This window comes from Plecotus auritus, assembly GCF_963455305.1.
Source record: "Plecotus auritus genome assembly, chromosome: 4".
In the NCBI taxonomy this organism is placed as follows: domain Eukaryota; kingdom Metazoa; phylum Chordata; class Mammalia; order Chiroptera; family Vespertilionidae; genus Plecotus; species Plecotus auritus.
In genome coordinates this window covers 165,359,738-165,380,242 of record NC_137775.1, presented here as the reverse complement: position 1 = coordinate 165,380,242, position 20,505 = coordinate 165,359,738, and the positions used below count along the sequence as shown (strand labels likewise).

General features: G+C 38.3%; 1 protein-coding gene across 16 annotated transcripts in view; it reads left to right on the top strand.

Moving 5' to 3' along the window:
* SGCE (sarcoglycan epsilon) overlaps positions 1-20,505 on the top strand; it is a 205,178-nt gene that overhangs the window by 52,672 nt on the left and 132,001 nt on the right. For 4 of the 16 annotated variants that reach the window (XM_080666755.1, XM_080666754.1, XM_080666762.1 and 1 more), the window contains 4 exons: positions 178-366; positions 10,394-10,437; positions 11,327-11,361; positions 13,304-13,594. In XM_080666755.1, coding sequence (XP_080522881.1) covers positions 178-366; positions 10,394-10,437; positions 11,327-11,361; positions 13,304-13,354 — 319 coding nt within the window. In that variant the 3' untranslated portion in view covers positions 13,355-13,594. Of the gene's footprint in view, positions 1-177; positions 367-10,393; positions 10,438-11,326; positions 11,362-12,968; positions 13,115-13,303; positions 13,595-20,505 lie in introns of those variants that run through there. The other 12 variants (XM_080666761.1, XM_080666767.1, XM_080666764.1 and 9 more) reach the window with 4 other exon arrangements.

Sequence of the window (20,505 nt, the reverse complement as noted above, 5' to 3'; positions counted from 1 at the left end):
TAGAAATTACGAAATGCATCTTTTTCAGAGATAATTTATAGAAAACCCAAAGTGCAATAATGTCCTCCTCTTATAAAAGTAAAAAAATAAAAATTTCAAAATTTTTTTTCAAATTGATGACCCATTGAGATAATAGCTGATGTTAAATATATGTTGCTTTATTTCTTTTTGACCTAGCATCCAACTGGTCCACCATAGTGCTATTCAGAAATCTACCAAAGAACTTCGTGACATGTCCAAGAATAGAGAGATAGCCTGGCCCCTGTCAACGCTTCCTGTGTTCCACCCTGTGACAGGGGAAATCATACCTCCTCTCCACGCAGACAGCTATGAGAGCACTAACATGCCATTGATGCAAACCCAGCAGTAAGTATCCACTTGGCGCAGTGATCATTCATGTGTGTGAATGTGTCTAGCTAATGTCTATAAAGACCCGAGTTTTTCATTATTGGAGCATTGTTTGTTTGTTTGTTTATAACCAAGAGAAAATACCAAAGGACATAGATAGTGTAGATCCCAACCCCACTGTGCTGACCCAAATTAATAGAATTACTTTCAAGGAATGCTTTCTTTTTTCTTCAAGAGGAACAATCCAAACACGTTGACATTTACGAATTTAAGAAATTGACACAGCTAATAAACTAACATATGTTTGTTCAGAGATGAGTTTATTGTGAAAAGAGAGGCATATCCTAAAGCATGACAAATTATTTTTTAGCGCTATTATTAGAATTATTTGGTTCTGTTAACCTATTACTTTAATGTTATTATCACAGACCAATGTAATCTAAATTGTTTTTTTTTGTGTGTGTGTGATCTGCTTCTATGTTAGAACAGGTAGTTCCAATTTTGGCTAAAAAACACAGCGGATTAGCGCAAACCTTCTCTGTTGTGTCAGAACATGGTCAGAAAGCCTGGACAGAGCGGTATGGGGTAGAAGGAGTGAGGAAATTACCCCGTTGCTCTTTAGAATACCATGTTACATGCCTAGATCAATTTTGATGTAAGTGAATTGTAGGTAAAACTGTCATTTATTTTTAAGAACATGGCTCTTTTTTTTCTTTTTTTAACTATATGTTAAAAAGAGTTAAATTCAACGTCCCCAAGGAAGTCACAAGTTTGATTTTGAGGTCCTTCTCTTTTTCATTTTTTTTTTGTAAGTAGAATGGATATACAGAAAAATTCTCCTTCCACGCATATACATAAACCATAGGATATGATATAAAAGTAACTTCTTACTGGTTAAAGATTTATCTGTGCTTGATGCAGACATTTTCCCATTATGAAGGTTATTTTGCAACCATGTAAAATGCATTGGATAATTTGAAGATTAAATAGTAATTACTATGAGTGGTATGGACAGTCAGACTCAATACATTTGTCCAAAAATACTTTATTAATCTGAAAGTATTGTATTTTTCTGAATTCTTCTATGATCATTGACTTAGTGTTGAATAGGCCAAGGTGTGTATTTGCATGTGTGCATGAATAACTGACTCATGTCCTATTAACAGTGGGGAAAATCATGTAATTTAAAAGTTTGAGTTTTGGAAACGTTAATATTCTATCAGGAATGTAAATACTAGAGTCTTACAAAGTTTGGTTGTACTGAATGGAGGGGATGGATTTCTATGTTCTCTGAAGGTTAGTGAGTCATCACAGAACCCACTTTACTAGGATTAGATACTAATGAGAAAATTTTAGTAATATTGTAATAGTGTATAATTAAACCATCTCTCCTTCATTTTTTAGGTGAACATTATAAACAGCCTTATCACTCATTTTCAAAATGAAAGGATTCTTTAAGGCTACCATTTCTTATATTCTTTACCCAAGAGTGCTAGTGAAATGTTTATACCCAAGAATGCTAGTGAAATGTGTGTGTGTGTGTGTGTGTGTATATACATATCCTAAAAACCGAAATTATCAAATACACCTGAGGGAGAGATTTGTGTTTAGTTTTTTAAATCAGAGGAGTTCTCAGAGCCTTTATTGTCTTGATATGCTTTAAGACTCCATGGGGAAAGGTCAGAAGATGGAACTCTTTAAAGAAGATAGTTTGGGATATGCTTCTATTGATAATATAACAATACTATCAGATTTTAGAATAGAGAACTATTGGTGATAAGTAGGGGAATTTGAATATGTTTGTAAATCAGCAAAACTCTATTGCTGGTAAAGTTTAAGAGAGGGGAAAGGTTGTACTATTTTTTTAGATATCCTTTCTAACCAAAGAATAAGAATAGTTCCTTAAAAATGATTTTGATTTCTTTTGATTAGGATTTTGCAATGTTTCTACTTATATACAAGCAAAATAAAATTTTCTATCTAGTTTACAACAAATGGATCTTCCTGGTCTCTCTATAACCCCATGAAGACTGTCATTATGTTGATCAGATCTCTTTATCTATAAATACAATAGGTTATTTTATTGAACTTGCAGCAATTTGAACCTATATGTACTTTTAAGTCCAGAAAATATTCGTATTATTCAGGATTCTGTTAATGGCAGACCTCCATTAACTAGTACTTCTATATAAGTAGGGTACATAGGTAATTGATGATGTTCACAATGATTACTCTGAGACACTGCGAGGTCATCAAGTGCATCTGACTCATCAGAGGGAAATTAAATTACATTCCGTGTAGTTTCAGTGTTGAATGTATATTATCTTTCTTTTATTCTTGGAGATGGATAAAATGTGCATGGTCTCTATGGTAACTCCCTATAAGGTAGAATATGTGATTAGCCTCACTTTCCAACCAAGCCAGATAATAAGAAATTTATTGTATCAGGTCCATCACAGTTGTCCTTTATGCAAATTCATCTTTTACCCCTTACCTTGAAAGCATAGCCCTGTCTCTAAAGTTCTGTTTTGGTACCAAGTACACACATATGTGCTAGTAAATATTTGGTCATTTGAATCTAACTGAATTCTAAACATTAAAGTGAGATATTTGATGAGGAATTACAGTACTTGATAATTGAGTATATGCTTCGATAATGCTGCCTGGTATTTATTAAATTAACCCTTCCTAAAAGAGCATGCATTTCATTTTCACATATTCATATTAACTGTATCTATCACTCATAAATTAGTTGGCTAGATACCAGATTTTGTGTTTATTCTTCAGACTCACTACCAGAAATATTCAAGCATAAGGGTATGGCTTCTAGGCAAGACTCAAGAACGTTGAACATGTTAAGCGCCCAGCCTGTTTTGTCTTCTGGATGGAAAGTATAGTGTCAGTCACCGGTGACTGACTGGGCACCTAACATGTTAAACGCTGCATAGAAACTTATTTGGGTCTTTTAAACAAGTTAATCCATGCGGTATAGAGAACTCTATAACAGTGCAATGAGGAGCTGACACAGTTGCTTATTAATTACACAGTTTGTTTTACTAGAGGCCCGGTGCATGAATTCATGCACAGGTGGGGTCCGCTGGCTTGCCCCAATTGGGGTGGGGGTGCCGATTGGGTGCAGGGCTGGCGGGGGGTGGGGGGGAGAAGGGGTCCCACCCCCTGGTTGAACTCCCAGTTGAACTCCCGGTCAAGGGGACAATTTGCATATTAGCCTTTTATTATATAGGATTGCTTGGGTGTGTGTGGGTTCTTTTTTGTTTTTTTTTTTCTTCTTTTTTTTTTTAGAATGCTTCACAAATTAGACAGTGACAAGTGTTTCAGTATTTGCAGGTGACATGGATAAGAGACAGAACTAAATTGGGTCAAAACTGAGATTAGATTTTTTACCTGTCTTGGTCAAGTCAGAGATAGATATGTGGTCCTTGACCTGAGAAGGTCAGAAGGTTCTCTGATCCAGGTTACACGCAAGGTGACTGACCAGACAGTGGAAAGCAACTGGAGATGGGACACATGCTCACATAGGAGGGATCTTATTTATGCAGAGGTCCTCTTCTCAGATTACAGAAGCAATGCCAAACAGCTGGTTAAAATAGCACAGAATAGAGAAAATGTAAGGCAAATTTAATATGATCTTTGCAAATGTAGTTATTATTTAATAACTTACTATTTTGGAATGGTTTTCAAGGTACTAGAAAAATTGCAAAGATGATACAGATGTCCCATTTACAGTATTTTATTATATTTGTTACAACTAAGAAACCAACACTGGTGTACTTCCACCACCCTCCCCCCCCCCCCCCCCCCCCGCCCAAGATTTCACTAGCTTTTTTCTCTAAAGTCCTGTCTTGTCTAGGACACAATAATTGGGATGTTCTTAGTCTTCTCTTGTCTGGAGAATGTCTTACTTCTTCCTTATTTCCATTGATCATGACAGTCTTGAGGAGCACTAGCCACATATTCTGTAGAATGTCCCTCATCTGCTAGTATAACCAGGACTTCTGCATCTATGCTTCATCAGTTATCTTTATAGTTCAGTGAGTAAATGTTACCATTAAGAGTAAAAAGAATTTTTTCCTCTATAGGTAGTCCGCTTACTTATTACAATTCATTGCTGGAAGTCACATTATAAAGACATTCTTTAAAAAGTAAATTTTGCTTTGCCCAAAAATACCACTGTTGTGGTTAAGGGTTATGGTTTTGACCAAAGATTTAATAACATGAGAAATATATTACAGACTTGACGGCCAAACCTCAAAGATAAAGCTTTGTAATGATTTAAATTAATAAAATCAGATTCCAAGTCCTACAAGGAATGATGAGAGATGGTCTAGCCTGGTGTCCCAAACCAAGTTGAAGGTCACACTCACATGTGGAGCTCTTATTAGTGCAGGGCCCTCCTTGTGGGGATTTGGAATCCGGTGGTGGACATGTGTTACGATGGAGCAGGAAAAACAGTTGAAAATCCTTGATTTGAATACTTCAAGGACCCAGGTTTTGGGATTCAGAAAGCTAAGATTGGTATTCCTGGTATTTCTGTTGGGGGTGGAGGTGGGGAAGGGGTCTTCCACCACGTCCTAATTCTTCCTGAGGGGCGCGTGCAAAAGAAAAGTGTGAAAGGGGCAGTCCCGCACACGTTTATTTAGAGTGTTGGGGCTGTTGGTGGGTTTGTGCTAATCAGCCTCTAGACTTTTCACACCTCCTTAAGCTGCCTGAGCAGAATGGTGTGGAGAGGTGAGAGGAGAGAGCTGATTAGAAAACAATGCCTGAATGGGGCAGAGAAATGCTAAGCCGTGAAAAGCTACAAACCACTGGGAAAATGTACTCCTTTTGCAATTTTATGGCAGGCACTGATTGGAGGATGCCAGATAATCAGTTTTCTGAAAAAGAACTTATTCTTAAAGTTGTGATGTTTTATTACGCGGTCTTTCAGGGGGTAAATCTGCCTCCTCATTATTCTTTTCTTAAACCAACATCAATGTCCATCAATTTTTCCTGAGTGGGAGGCATCTTCACATAGCATTGAATGCCATAGTAGGGGGAATTGCCCGGACATTTTCTAGGAAGATTTTTAATTGGCTATACAAAAATTTTCCTTATTCCTTATACAAAACATACCTAATCCAGGGTAATTGGGTCCCACTCATAACAGGAGGCAGGTTATGCTTAATCTTCAGCAAATTAACAAGTATAAAAGTAGAACTAAGTCTAATTAAATATATTTTGAAACAAATTATTTTATCTTTTATCTAAATATTTTTTCCATTTGTCTTTCCTTGGGTAAAAATAAAAACTAACTTTATGATAAAATTCCATAAATACAAAATTAGGTTTCAATAAAAGTTAATATCAGTTGAAGAGAATCTTCATGGCACCAAAATAATGATTTCCTGTTGACAAGAAGTGCTAACCAGCCAAGGATATTTTGGAGCCACTAACTATTTTTTTTAGTCAATGAGTAAACACTGAAAGCAATAAATGGATTATCCCTTTGATGGGTTTTGCTTCTATAGGTTTGTTCTGCATCATTTTAAAGCTATGGTATGCATACTTTTGGCTTTCTACAAGTAGGGGGAAAATTAAATTATTGAATGTCTCCTTTCTATTTATGCATTGATTTTAGTTAAAATTAGGTTTTGAAAGTTAACATTTGTGGTGATTCCAATTTCCTTGTGTCCTCCTTCTTTAATCCACATAATGGCCTGGTCCCTTAGTAAAATTTATAGGGTCCAAATCAGCAAGGTTTGGGCAATGCCAATTATGCTGAAATAATTGGGAAATTTCAAAAATATATTACTAGGTCTTATTGTTAAGTGACTCCATGCTAACTCAAAAAAGAGAAATGTTTTGTATTCCACATATCTAAACTATCATTTGCTTTCAACTCTGGCACAGATTATATGGCTTTTATACAAATCACCTAACCTTTCTTTGCTTTTGAGTCTTCAAGCAAATAGGAATATAATGGGCTGATAATCATCAACCTTACTCATAGAATTACTCTGCAGGATATCCAAGAATGTCAAATTACCTTAAAACGGCTGTGCAAATAATAAATAACTGCATACTCCCCCCAAATCACTTATTTATTAATTTGCAAGTTACTACCTTTACCTTCTTAAAGAATGAAGTATGTGCAATGGCTAATTTACATAATTTTCTATTTAAATGCATGTAATTAATGGCAGTAAAATTAAAAAATAATTAATACTAGTAATTTAGAGAGTTACAGTTTCCTTAAGTTTTTTCTACATAATGCAGTTTACACATAATAATTGTTCAGTTAGCCCATTAATAACTTAATTACTTTAAATAGTTTTATGCCTTTATAAAATAAAAGTCCTTTCTTTGAAGGATTATAGGAATTCTCTTTGAAGTCAAACCCCACTCTTCTGTATAATTGCCTTTAGCAGCCTGCTTTCACCAAAGATGGAAACGGTTCCATTCTTTCTGAGTTCTCAGCTTCTTAACTATAGCAGAGTTTGTCATAGGCATTTTCCCAAGATTCCCCAAGCAGTGCTCTCACCTCTCTTCAAGTCTCAAATGGAACACAGCCTTCAGATATGCCCATCAGAGATATATTAACACTTAACACTCACAGGTTCACATGTCTCAAGTTGGGTGACCACAAAAACAGAGCTCTTGTGTGCACACCTAGGAGACTCTGGGAAGTTGAATCTCCACATATTTTTTATTGAGCACTGTTTTGCACACATAAGCACTTTCAGATAACTCATCTGAGTTTCAGTTGAAGTTGCAAGGAATGCATGTACATTGTTGAAACTTAACCACATGGGACTCACACTGCAGATACTTTTAAATTCCCAAGCCAGTGTAATACTCAGAGTTGCGTTCTCATACATCTCCTCTAGATTTCTTGCTAGTTTGTATATGTATGGCACTTTCTCAGTCAACCATTTATCTTAAAACCTCGAAGTCCATTGCTATGCAGAAAGTTTAGTAGTGTAACAAGAGGAATATATGGAGGCTAGAGAAGAAATGACAGGGCCTAGATTGATTTTTTTTTATTGTTTGAAGTATTACAAATAGTAGTACATATGTCTCCTTTTTTTTCCCCCATTGACCTCCCCCCGGCCTCCTCTACCCCCCAGTACATGCCTTTACCTGCCCCCCGCCCCAGTGTCTTGTATCCATTGGTTATGCTTATATGCATGCGTACAAGTCCTTCGGTTGATCTCTTACAGCCCGCCCCCCCCCCCACCCCACCTCGCAACCTCCCCTGCCTTCCCGCTGTAGTTTGACAGTCTGTTCAATACTTCTTTGCCTCTGTATCTATTTTTCCCCCATTTCTTTCCTTTAAAAAAATCTTGCCTCTGCAGACTAGAAATAAACATATAATAACAAAAAATGTTTGAGTCCCAATTTCAATGTCCAACAGTTCTGAGTCCCCGTTTCAATGTCAAACAGTTCCTTATGTGTACATGTCAGCAATGATATCTGGATGGTGGGCACATGGTGGGGCCTAGATTGATTTTCATCAGTGTTTTTCAAATATGTTCTTTCCACAGAAGGGTAAGTTGGGCTGACCATTGAGAGAAGGGGTTCCAAAGACTTCATTTAAATATTGATTTTGAATTTTGGTATCCTTGATCTACAGCTTCTAAAGGGCTTTATCTTCTTTGGTATTTTTATTTTGTCCAAATTTATTGATTTAATGAATAGGTTAGGTAGAGTTACAGATGGTAGGAAATGAGGAAGGGTGTATGTGTTTGGTGGGGGGGGGGGGGAAGGGTAGTGCTGCATTAGTTTCTAATGTAGAAAAAGCTCAAATTAGTTTTACCTGAGAAGTGAAAACAAAACTCATATTTCCCTCCCCCACAAGTGCCCATGAAATTGCATTTTTACTTTTGTAGTAAAGATGTTTGTTTTCTCAACCTTAAATCTAGAACTTATTTCCTCTTGTGCTTTATAAATTAATCTTACTTTCATCAACCAAACCACTAAGGATACATTGTGTGAAATGGAAAGAATAAACAAACCAAAAGAAAAGATAAAAACACCTCCCTGAGACCACACAAGGATAAGTAGGGCTGATAGGTAATAGCAAAAAGGAATGTAATTATTGAGATGCATTATTAAGTAACTTCCTCAAATTGAATTAGAATTGATTTTGTTATTTCCTTAACAATATATTAAAATGGAACTGAATTATTTTTTAAATCACTCAGAGTCATTAACATTCCTATCGATTAATTTAAGAGTTTAAACACTATTTAACTAGCATGTACTGTTTTCCATTTTAGACTTTTATATTTGGAACATAATATTTGCCTGGCTGAAATGATTTTAGATCAATGGTTTTCAAACTTTGCTTCTTGGAGGTTTCTTAGAAATGCCCGAGGGGCCAGCATGTGAGGCATAGGAAAGAAAGCAGGAGGGATTCCCAGCTCCCTTGTTTCAACTGGGCAACCTCATGTTTCTCTCTTTTGTACATCAAGAGTTCTGCTTAGGATTTCAATAAAAGCAATTCCATTGCTGAAGAGAAACAAACAAACAAACAAACAAAAAAAGTTGAAAATCCCTAACTTGGATCAGATTCTGTTGCAAAGGGCTAACTCCTAGAATTTATTCCACCCCAAATCTAAATTGTACATTTTTGTAAACGTATTTTAGTATCAAAATTTGAAACTAAATGGGTATTTGTGAGCATTAATAAACAAATGTGTATTATGTGAATCTCTGTATCTTCACTTTTGCATGTATTCATTCAGACTATATCTCATGCTTATTGCTGAGGATACTAAACAGAACAGGATGGTTCTTACTATTAAGGCACTTTGGGGCAATTAAACATGTGAGGGAAACACAATGACAGTCAGCATGTAAAGCAGGCTAAATGGTAGCCTATTTGGGGTGGTGCTTGGAGAGAGGGGAGGCACAGAGGAGGGAATACTTGAGAGGCTGTTTTTTTAATTAAAAATAATAACGAGTTAAAATTTTGTTAGCATTCCTGTGGGATATTTTAAAATTCTAAGAGTAACACATGTTCACTATAACAAATTTTGAGTTGACGTTGCAAGGACAAACGAGCTGGAAGGGTGCAAGAAATGGGAGTGGGCCACGGTGCTGATGGCTCTGTTTCAGGCAGTCAGGGAGGCTTCCATGCAGGGCCCAGATATCCTGGTGGCCATCTAGGGCTCACTAGAAAACCCAAAACTTAGTTTGCAGGTAGGTGTAAGAAAACAATGAAGTGTATGATAATTTGAATGACATACGCAGATTTGTGTCTTAGAAGATCGTCTGACAGCACTGTGCACAGTGGGTTATAAGGGAGCAAGAGTGAGCATGAGGAAACAATTCAGATCAGTTGCAGAGATCCAGTGAGCAAAGATGATAGCTTCAACCAAGTAGCAATGAAGCTGGGAAAGAAGGGGATGGGTTCAAAAAAATGGAGGAGAATCGTCAAGAGTTTCCAAGCGACGGGATGTGAGGACTGAAGAAGAGGGAACGGTCAGGGTTGACTTCTACGTTTTGACTGGTGCAGTGGGTGGATGGCAGCTGTCACTTCCTAGGTGGGGATAGGGGAGCACAGGTTTCACACAGTGAATGAAGATGGTTATATGTGTTGCTCTGTGAGAGTATGAGTGTGTAATTAAATGTGTTCTAGACCTGGATCTGGATGTATAGGTTACAAACGTAAGCCCTGGAGCCCCTGTGTGCACATTTTCACCCACCACTTCCTAGTTACGTAGTCTTGGACCTCTAAGCCTGTTTTTGTTTTTTCATCTGTAAACTGGGGGAAATAATACCTACTTCCTAGGGTTTGTTGTGAGGTAGAATGTAGCATGCAGTAGCAACTCCATGAATATTCTTAGTATTGTTATTATTTGTCTTCCTCAGACCTCAGTTTCCTCATCCATCAACCCATGGCTGGGGGGTGGGGGGAAATACTAGATTAGATTATTTCTGGGGTTCTTTCTTGCTATAAAGGCTTTCATTCTAATGTCTGCCCTTTGTTTACATGTGTGTAGGCAAACAGTTTTACTAAAAAAATGTTCATCATTTCTAGGAACTTGCCACATCAGACTCAGATTCCCCAACAGCAGACTACAGGTGAGTGCTCAATGAATTGATGTGCTAATAAGTTGATGTTTTGGGTGAAGTTAATAGATTAAAAGATAATTATACTATGTAATGTAATTTACAAAACTTTCGCTTTACCAAGTAAGGCAAAATAATTGTGCCTTTCCTTAATCAGAGTTAGGACTTCAGAATAATAGCTTAAATTATTGCATGGATTGGCATCAGAGTGATAAACACAGGGTAAATGATCTTAGAGCAAAAGCATCCATGGAGGTCCAGTCTAATTAAGGAAGACCAATGAAACCCCCTTCCTTCAGCAAAGCACCCTATTCTTCCCCTTGGTATGTAAGATTCTTAGCTTAGATGCATCCAGGATTTGTCTCAGTAAGTGAGCAGCTTGAAACTGACTCTTACAAAAGGAAACCATCATGACTAATCACTGAGGCTTCAGGGGGATAAAGGAGAAATGGCTGGCCTGTTCTGATGCCACTTTTTAAAGCTGTGATAACATGACCCATGACAACAAAATGGTGGGCAATTCTCCTGGGACTATTCTATGTCTCTAAGACTTGCTTTCTTTACCTTTATTTCTTTCAAGTGCCCCTAAAAAATTTCCACAGCCCATTATTTCATTCATCTTGGTACTGAGTAGGTAACTTATTCAGGATTGTCTTCTAATTAGTGGTTGAATCTCTAGTTCTAATTGCCAGGCAACCAGTAATGCCTTTTTAGCTCTTTTGGAAAAGCAAGAGAAGTTTTAAAAATGTAAGTTGGATGTGGAATTCTGAGTATGAATAGTGGTATTATGGTTAGGGGAGCTATGAAGTATGTCTCTTGAAAACTTTAGGCCCATATAGAAATGTATTGGATATTTTCATTCAAAAATTATCTTCTCTATTACTGCTTTCGGGAATTTAAGGAGATTTTCGTTTGACAACTTTTCAAAGATTTGAGGCAAGTATAATGCAGTTGTTCATCAGATTCTAATTACGAGATAACATTTATCAGAATTTCCCCCTACAATTTTGGTTACTTGTTTTAATTAAATGCTAACATGTTTCAACAAGACTGTTCAATATATCGATGTAAGCATTCAGGAGATTGATGAAGGAACAAACTTTGTTATAAATAGGTTATCTAAAGAGCAAAGAAATAAATGAATTTCCACTACATCTAATTACCTGGCTTTTTTTTTTAAAAAAGAGGAAAATTTTTAAAGAATATTTCTACAATGGAAATGCTAAAACTTCTTTTTCTTTCACCTCATGGACTTTACTCTGATTCTTAATTATTTCTGGCAAGGAATGAATAGAAGGGAGATAATTTCTGGCAAAATAGAAATACTGAGTATTTTGGGGGAAATAAGGAAACCTGAATAGAAGATATTAGAAAGATTTACTTCATAGTTATATAGATTTTTAGCAAGTAGACCTGTTAGCATGCTTCGTTTTAGTAATAGGCAGCGTTTCCAAATACAAGAACAATTTGTGCCTAAGTAAATGTGGCAAGAGCCAAATAATTTCCCGAGGGGGATTTTAGGTTGTTCAGTCTTATTTTTTTAAAATTATTTTTCTAAAGCAGGTTTTGGGGAGCAGACATGTTGCTCGAATCGGGAAAGCTTTGATCTCCTTTTCAGTTACCTTCTTGTTTTCTTACATTTTTCTGTAATTTCAAGCATATTATTGACTAAAGTGCACTATTTTCTCATGGTTGTTTTCTTTCTTCATCTTGTTTTCAGTGAGTCTCTAAAGTGTCTCAATACTGAGAGAGAGAGAGAGAGAGAGAGAGAGAGAGAGAGAGAGAGAGAGAGAGAGAAAGAAAGGGAGGCTACCCTAGCATTTTAAAAAAATAATTGTGATAGATTGTTGCATTTCTGCTTCTGGTAAATGTGAAATCAAATAGAGTCATGTCTCCTGGAGAGAAGGGCTAAGTGAGCAGGTTATATTCTTTATTCACATTCTATTCATTTGAATGACAAAGTTTGTTACTCAGTTTCTAAGTTGTTCTGTTCTGTCTGCACGTGCATGGATCCGGTGCTGTTAATGCACGTTCATGGGTACAACCCCTTTTCTGTTCCTCCCTCCTGATCATAGGACCACAGAGAGGCAAAAAGGTTTGTGCAAGAGTATCAGGAAGTAATCATTGCTTTTCTCCAGCACCTCATTGCACTATGTTATGTGTCCGTTTTCTTGTCTTTTTTTTTTTTTTTTAATTAAATGTGTTGGGGTGACAGTGGTGAATAACAGTATATAGTTTTCTTGGGGAAGGTAATGTAAGCTCCAAGTCTGTCTCTTGGATCCCAGGTAATTTTATTTGTAACTGCCTATATGGAATTTGTGAGGGAAGAGTATATTTTGAAGTTTGTTTTATTTAGTTAATTGTTTTCTTTTAAATGACCATCGGAAGTTGAAGAAATGAACTAGCTGTGGTGGCATAATCCTAGACTTAAGTGCTAGCTAGGATAATAGAGCAGTTACAAGCTGACAATAAACAACCCTTGCTTTTGAACTAGGCCCAGGCCATTAGGATTGATGCCCTTCCCGTTTTTCTCATTTTCTTAGCCCTTCCAACCCACCTGATATTTTCTAAAAAGCCATGATTAAAAGGTACAGTCATACACCCCACAGTCAATCCGCATTCTTTTTGTTCATTGTGGGAGGAATTTTCAGGCTTGTGCCTTTTGGCAAACACAGAACATTATAGCTTTGGCCCAAGAAGGAGAGGACTAAATTAGAATTTTTCCTCTTTAAATTTTTTAAACCAAATGCAGAGAAATTATTTTAAATTATGTTAAGAGGATAGAAAATCACTCCTTGCCATAATATATTTTGCTCAAAATCTACGAGTGTCCATGCCCTGACTAACGCATGCCCATATTCACTCTTACACATTGCAGGTAAATGGTATCCCTGAAGAAAGAAAACTGACCGAAGCAATGAATTTGTAATCAGACAATATAGCCGTTATAGCTTATTTCTTCTCTCTTCCATAATGCATGAGCTTTTCTGGCATATGGTATGCATGTTGACAGTATTAAGTATATACCAAATAATTCAATATAGCTTTCATTTTACTAATGTATTTCTTTTGTACTTAAAACATTTTTGACAGTTTGTAAAACATCGATGACTTTATATTTGTTACAATAAAAAGTGATCTTTAAAATAAATATTATTAATGAAGCCTACCTAACGTCTGGTGAAATTTCCTTCAGAAAGTAGTTGAAATTTACTTCAGGAAGTAGTCGATTGCCTCCTATATAGTAAGAAGCTTTTGTTGCTAAGGAATAGGTTCATGTGTTCATTCTTCGTTCAACAAGATTTTATTAAGCATTTTCTATACATATATAAAATGTCCATGCTCTGTGTTCTAAGTGAGCAACCCATTTAAATAACACTTTTATCTTTGTGGCCCATAAAGCCTGTTGTCTTATACATCACTTCTTGGAGTGTTTTATAGGGTAGGCGTGGTTTTATGGATTGTGGCTCTGAAGGCACCCAGTTCGTGGAAGGCAGCTCAGGGTGCACAATAATCAGAGGAGCTATTGCTCAAAAAGAGAATAGTTACCTATTGATGGTGACCTGAATTAGCTCCAAAACCCCAGGCTCCCCTGTGATAACAGTACTTTCAAGGCTTAGCAGAGTTTCTTTATACTGAGACAGTCCACTTCACGCATATTGGGTCAACATGGCTGGCAGGCCATCTAGCAGGGCTGCAACAAGCAGAGTAGGCCAGCCAGAAAACCTCTCCTTCCTCTGCTCTGGGGAGGTTTCTGTGTTACCTGTTAACTGCTCAGAGGACACCCAGATGCTACCTAAATCTGATCCCCAAATCTGAAAAGACTCCATGTGAGTAATGCATGCAACAACTTGTCCTCCACTTAGGAAGAATACTCCATCATGTCCTTGACATTGGAAACCCTGTCCACACTCCACTTCCTGGGATTTAACGGATATAGGTTATTTGATTTCTTGAAAAGTGTATCTCCTGTTCTTATTTCTTTCCAAGACAACTAGGATACTGCTACATGCTGTTCTTCAGGACTGATCATCTTAAGGTTGTAAATATATTGGGTCGGGTTCATGTCCTAGAAGGAAGGAAAGGTCGCTATGAGTATAAATGACTGGATATTGGCACAGAGGAAGAGAATTCGTGAACTGTTGCTCCTGCCAAGTGATAGAAAACTGTTCCTGGTAGTCCAAGTGAACAGGAGCAAAGTAATGCATGATCCATAAATCAGGAACTACAGATCAGGGATCAGAAAGTTTATTCATCTGCACTGGGAAAGAGGTCACTGTAGGATTAGAAAATGCAGTTGGAAATAGCATCAGTTTTTGCACTGACCCTACTGAGGAATTAAATGGGGATAAGAAGAATCATTGGCCAGCATCTCACAAATCTTTGATAAGTGCCTTAATCTCTGCAATTTCCTCTGAAAAGGCGATCTTACGTCTGACTTTATGTTTTGATAGGAAGAGTCCAAATAGTTTTTCATTAGTTGTTGCTACCTGAATGGTCCTTACTTGATGGGTCAAAAAGAATGTGGAGACTCTGCCACATGTTGAGGATTTCTATCCCAACGAAACATCCTCATAGTGGGCAAATGAGTACATGGTGAGTTTGGGGTCCCTGTGGTGAACTTAAGTTAGAATACTTTTTTTTCAGTTGGCGATAGTAAGGTTTTGCTCTAAAAAAACAAACTGTGGTGCTTTTCTGCACTTTCAGGAATTCAAGAAACTCAGATGTAGATTCAAAATATCCCTGAAAAGCTTGTGACTTTTCCTATGACTTCTCTTTGGGGGACATTCACATCTGTAAGTTCCTAGAGATGATAGAAAAGAGTATTAGATAAAAACGTTAAGGCTAAAGTTGAGGCTAATAGAATACTTAAAAGATAATAAAGTAGAAAACAATGCCAAGGTCAGAACCTCCAAGTACAGATATAGCAAATAGATGGGGTCTGTCTGACCTCTGGGATCAGTGGTCTAAGATTTGAGCTATTATTCCTATGTCCTGACCATACCCAATTGAGGGGATGAATAAAAACTTTCAAGCAAGCCATTTGAAGATGAAGCTGCTTCACAAATTTGCATTTTGAAATTTCCCATGGAATACCCTACTAGCTGCTTATGTATTGCATGTCTAATATGTGAATAGGAGTCAGGTCATGTTCTGAGGATACTGTGGTGAGCTAAACAAATTCAGGCTCTGCCCTCAAGGAGTTAACATTCTAGTGGGAAAGACAGATGTTAATCAAGTGGTCATACAAATAAATGTCCAATTGCAATTGTGATTGGTGCTATAAAACCTGATCACAATGGGACTTGACCTAGTCAGCAAGGTCTGAGATTTCCTGAGAAAGTTTGTGCTGACATCAAAAGGATGAGTATGAATTCATAAGATAAAGTGAAGTAAGGAAGAATGTTTGAGGCAGAGAGAACATATCTTGAGTCCTTTGGGGAGAAGAAATCCTAGTGAATATGGGGTTCTCTTAGAAAGTACAGTGCAGCCGGAGTATGAGTTAGAGGAAGGGGATGTTTGGAGTGTGGAGAAGGAAGGTGACCCAGAGGTAGGTGGGACCAAACCATGCATGATTTTAAAGGTAGAAAGAGTCTGAAGCATTTGAACAAGGAAGGATGCTGATGTGGTCATAGTTTACGTTTTTTGTTTGTTTTTTTTTTTAAATAAATCTTTATTCAGATTATTACAATTATTTCTCCTTTTTCCCCCCATAGCTCCCCTCCACCCCTTTCCCACCCCACCTTCTGCCCTTACCTCCCCCCCACTGTCCTCATCCATAGGTGTATGATTTTTGTCCAGTCTCTTCATGAACCCCCCATACCCCTTTCCCCCTGAGAATTATCAGTCCACTCCCTTTCTATGCCCCTGATTCTATTATATTCACCAGATTATTCTGCTCCTCAGGTTTTTAATTCACTTGATTTTTAGGTTCGCTTGTTGATAGATATGTATTTGTTGTTCATAATTTTTATCTTTACTTTTTTCTTCTTCCTCTTCTTTAAGAATACCTTTCAGCATTTCATATAATACTGGTTTGGTGGTGATGAACTCCTTTAGCTTTTTCTTATCTGTGAAGCTCTTTATCTTCCCTTCAATTCTGAATGATAGCTTTGCTGGGTAGAGTAATCTTGGTTGTAGGTTCTTGCTATTCATCACATTGAAAATTTCTTGCCACTCCCGTCTGGCCTGCATAGTTTCTGTTGAGAAGTCAGCTGACAGTCATATGGGTGCTCCCTTGTAGGTAATTAACTGTTTTTCTCTTGCTGCTTTTAATATTCTCTCTTTGTCTTTTGCTCTTGGCATTTTAATTATAATGTGTCTTGGTGTGGTCCTCTTTGGATTCCTTTTGTTTGGGGTTCTGTGCGCTTCCTGGACTTGTAAGTCTATTTCTTTCACCAGGTGGGGGAAGTTTTCGGTCATTATTTCTTCAAATAGGTTTTCAGTATCTTGCTCTCTCTCTTCTTCTGGCACCCCCATAATTCTGATGTTGGTACGCTTGAAGTTGTCCCAGAGTCTTCTTACACTATCTTCAACTTTTTGGATTTTTTTTTTTTTTTTTGCTTTTTGCTTTTTCGGTTGAGTGTTTTTTGCTTCTTTGTGTTTCAATTCTTTGACTTGATTTTTGTGTTCCTCTTGTCTGTTTTTGGGTCTCTGTATAATATTTTTTATTTCAGTCAGTGTATGTTTAATTTCTAGTTGGTCCTTTTTCATCTCTTCGAGGGTCTCGTTATATTTATCGGCCTTTTCTAGGATATTCTTAAAAAGTCTTATAACGGTGGTTTTGAATTCTATATCCAGTCGTTTGTTTTCCTCCATTTCTTTCGTTTGTGATCTGATTCTTTGACCCCGCATTTTCACTGATTCCCTGAGTTGGTAAGGTAGATATTTGTGCTAGGTTTCCAATATGGCCCAGTGGGTCTGCCTCCCCAGTTAACCTGAGGTGGACACTCTTGGTGCACCCCTTTGTGGACTGTGTGTACAGCCTTGTTGTAATTAAGTCTTTATTGTTGTTGGTATCACTGGGAAGAATTGACCTCCGGGTCAGTTGGCTGTAAGGATCAGCTGTGTCTATGCTGGGAGAAGCCCGGTGCTGGAGACAGCCTTATAGGATTAGACTTGCCAAATTGCAATAGCCTCTGTGCTCAGCTTGGATGGGGTGGAGCGTCAGTCTTGGCTTCCTGTCAGCCCCACCCTTGCGTGCACGTGCGCTTTCAGTCCTCTGCCTTCCCCAGCTCGAGTCTCCGCCTGAGAGTCCAGACTCCCCCCACAAGAGCGTGGGTCCCCAGGGGCTCGCCTGGAACCGGGGTTCACTGCAGTCAGAACTGGGGCTCAGTGCAGTCAGAATCCTCTGACTCCCCTCCACTAGGGAAAGCCTGTGGCAACCCCCGCAGCCTTTGTGCGCACAGGCGCGCATGTGTGCACTTTCAGTCCTCCGCCTTCCCTGGCTCCCGAGTCTCCGCCCGAGAGTCCAGACTCCCCCCACAAGAGCGTGGGTCCCCAGGGGCTCGCCTGGAACCGGGGTTCACTGCAGTCAGAACTGGGGCTCAGTGAAGTCAGGATCCTCTGACTCCCTTCCACTAGGGAAAGCCTATGGCAACCTCCGCAGCTTTTGTGCGCACTGGCCCGCGTGCGCCTTCAGACTTCTGCCTTTCCCAGCTCGAGTCTCCGCCCGAGAGTCCAGACTCCCCCCGTAAGAGCGTGGGTCCCCAGGGGTTCGCCCGGAACTGGGGTTCAGTGCAGTCAGAACTGGGGTTCAGTGCGGTCGGAGGCTTCCTTCCCCCTTCCGCCAGAGGAAGTCAGCCAGGCTCTCAGCCGCCCTTCCTCTCTGCGCACACAAAGCCCCTTTGCCGTACCTCCAATTCTCTGTGAGCTTTTCTCCTTCCTTCTAGTTGTAGAATTTTCACTCAGCCTGCTTTCCTGTGGTTCTGGATGGTGTCCGTTCTGTCTTTTAGTTGTAGTTTTGAAATTGTTGTGCGAGGCAGCAGTTTAGGTGTTTACCTATGCCGCCATCTTGGTGTTTTTTTTTCCCATAGTTTACGTTTTAATAAAATCAATCCAGCTCTAATATAGAGAAGAGAGTAGGTGGGAAGAATGGGTGTGGATAGATTAGTTAGGAGGCTGTTGTAGACACAATTTGGAGAAATAATACGTTGTTTATTAGAATGGTGGTGGAAGAGAGGGAGAGAACGGACAGATTGAAGAGCAATTAATGAGATAAAGAAAAACAGTTGGTACACTTATACTTAGAAATGTTGTTAAAGTAAAGAAAGGGGCTTGCCCTGACCGGTTTGGCTCAGTGGATAGAGCGTCGGCCTGTGGACTGAAGGGTCCCAGGTTCCATTCCGGTCAAGGGCATGTACCTGGGTTGGGGGCACATCCCCAGTGGGAGGTGTGCAGGAGGCAGCTGATCGATGTTTCTCTCTCATCGATGTTTCTAACTCTCTATCCCTCTCCCTTCCTCTCTGTAAAAAGTCAATAAAATATATATTTTTTTAAAAAAGTAAAGAAAGGGGCTAATTCTGATGGGGGGGGGGTGGTCAAGTGTTGCAATCCATTGAGATAGAAGATACTAGAATACATGATCTTATGTGAGGATTTTACATAGAAGAAGCCAAAACAAAAAAGTGCCGATCTTTTAAAAAATATTTCCCTCACTTTTATTGAGATATAATTTGCATATAACATTTTATAAGTTTAACATGTACAATATAATGATTTGATATATTTATATATTGTGGAATGGTTACCACAAATTTAGATAATACCCATCACCTCACATAGTTACCAAATTTTTTTCTTGTGGTGAGAACATTTAAGCTCTACTCTCTTAGCAATGTTCAAATATATAATACAGTTTTATTAACTATAGTCACCATGCTATATTTAACATCCCAGAACTGATTTATCTTATAACTAGAAATTTGTACCTTTTGACAACCTTTACCCATTTCCTCCACCCCCTGTCCCTTGCATCTGGCAACCACAAATCTGATCTGTTTCTAAGAGTTTGATATTTTTAGATTCCACATATAAGTAAGATCTTACAGTATTTGTCTTTCTCTGTTTGACTTATTTCACTTAGCATAATGCCCTCACAGTCCATCCACGTTGTTGCAAATGGCAGAATTTCCTACTTTATGGCTGAATAGAATTCCATTATCAAATTCACAATACTAATTGAGCACTTAGATATGCCAAAGACTGCTATAGACACTGGGAATGTAGCTGTGAAAGAGAAGTGGCAATCTTAAAAGTAGATTGTATTGGGTCAAGAAATCTGTTTCATTAGTGCCACCCTAGTAAATAATCTGATGTCTTCTTTGTACCATTTTTTTAAAATAAATCTTTATTGTTCAGATTATTACAGGTGTTCCTCTTTTTTCCCCCCTAGCTCCCCTCCACCTGATTCCCCACCCCACCCCATGCCCTTACCCCCCACCACTGTCTTCATCCATAGGTGTAAGCTTTTTGTCCAGTCTCTTCCCAGACCCCTCACACCCCCTTCTTCGTGAGAATTGTCAGTCCACTCCCTTTCTATGTCCCTGATTCTATTATATTCACCAGTCCATTCTGTTCTTCAGATTTTTTATTCACTTGATTTTTAGATTCACTTGTTGGTAGGTATGTATTTGATGTCATTTTGTTGTTCATAATTTTTATCTTTACCTTTTTCTTCTTCTTCCTCTTCTTAAAGAACACCCTTCAGCATTTAATGTAATCCTGGTTTGGTGGTGATGAACTCCTTTAGCTTTTTCTTGTCTGTGAAGCTCTTTATCTGCCCTTCAATTCTGAATGATAGCTTTGCTGGGTAGAGTAATCTTGGTTGTAGGTTCTTGCTGTTCATCACTTTGAATATTTCTTGCCACTCCCTTCTGGCCTGCATAGTTTCTGCCGAGAAATCAGCTGACAGTCGTATGGGTGCTCCCTTGTAGGTAACTAACCGTTTTTCTCTTGCTGCTTTCAAGATTCTCTCTTTGTCTTTTGCCCTTGGTATTTTAATTATGATGTGTCTTGGTGTGGTCCTCTTTGGATTCCTCTTGTATGGGGTTCTGTGTGCTTCCTGAACTTTAAGTCTAT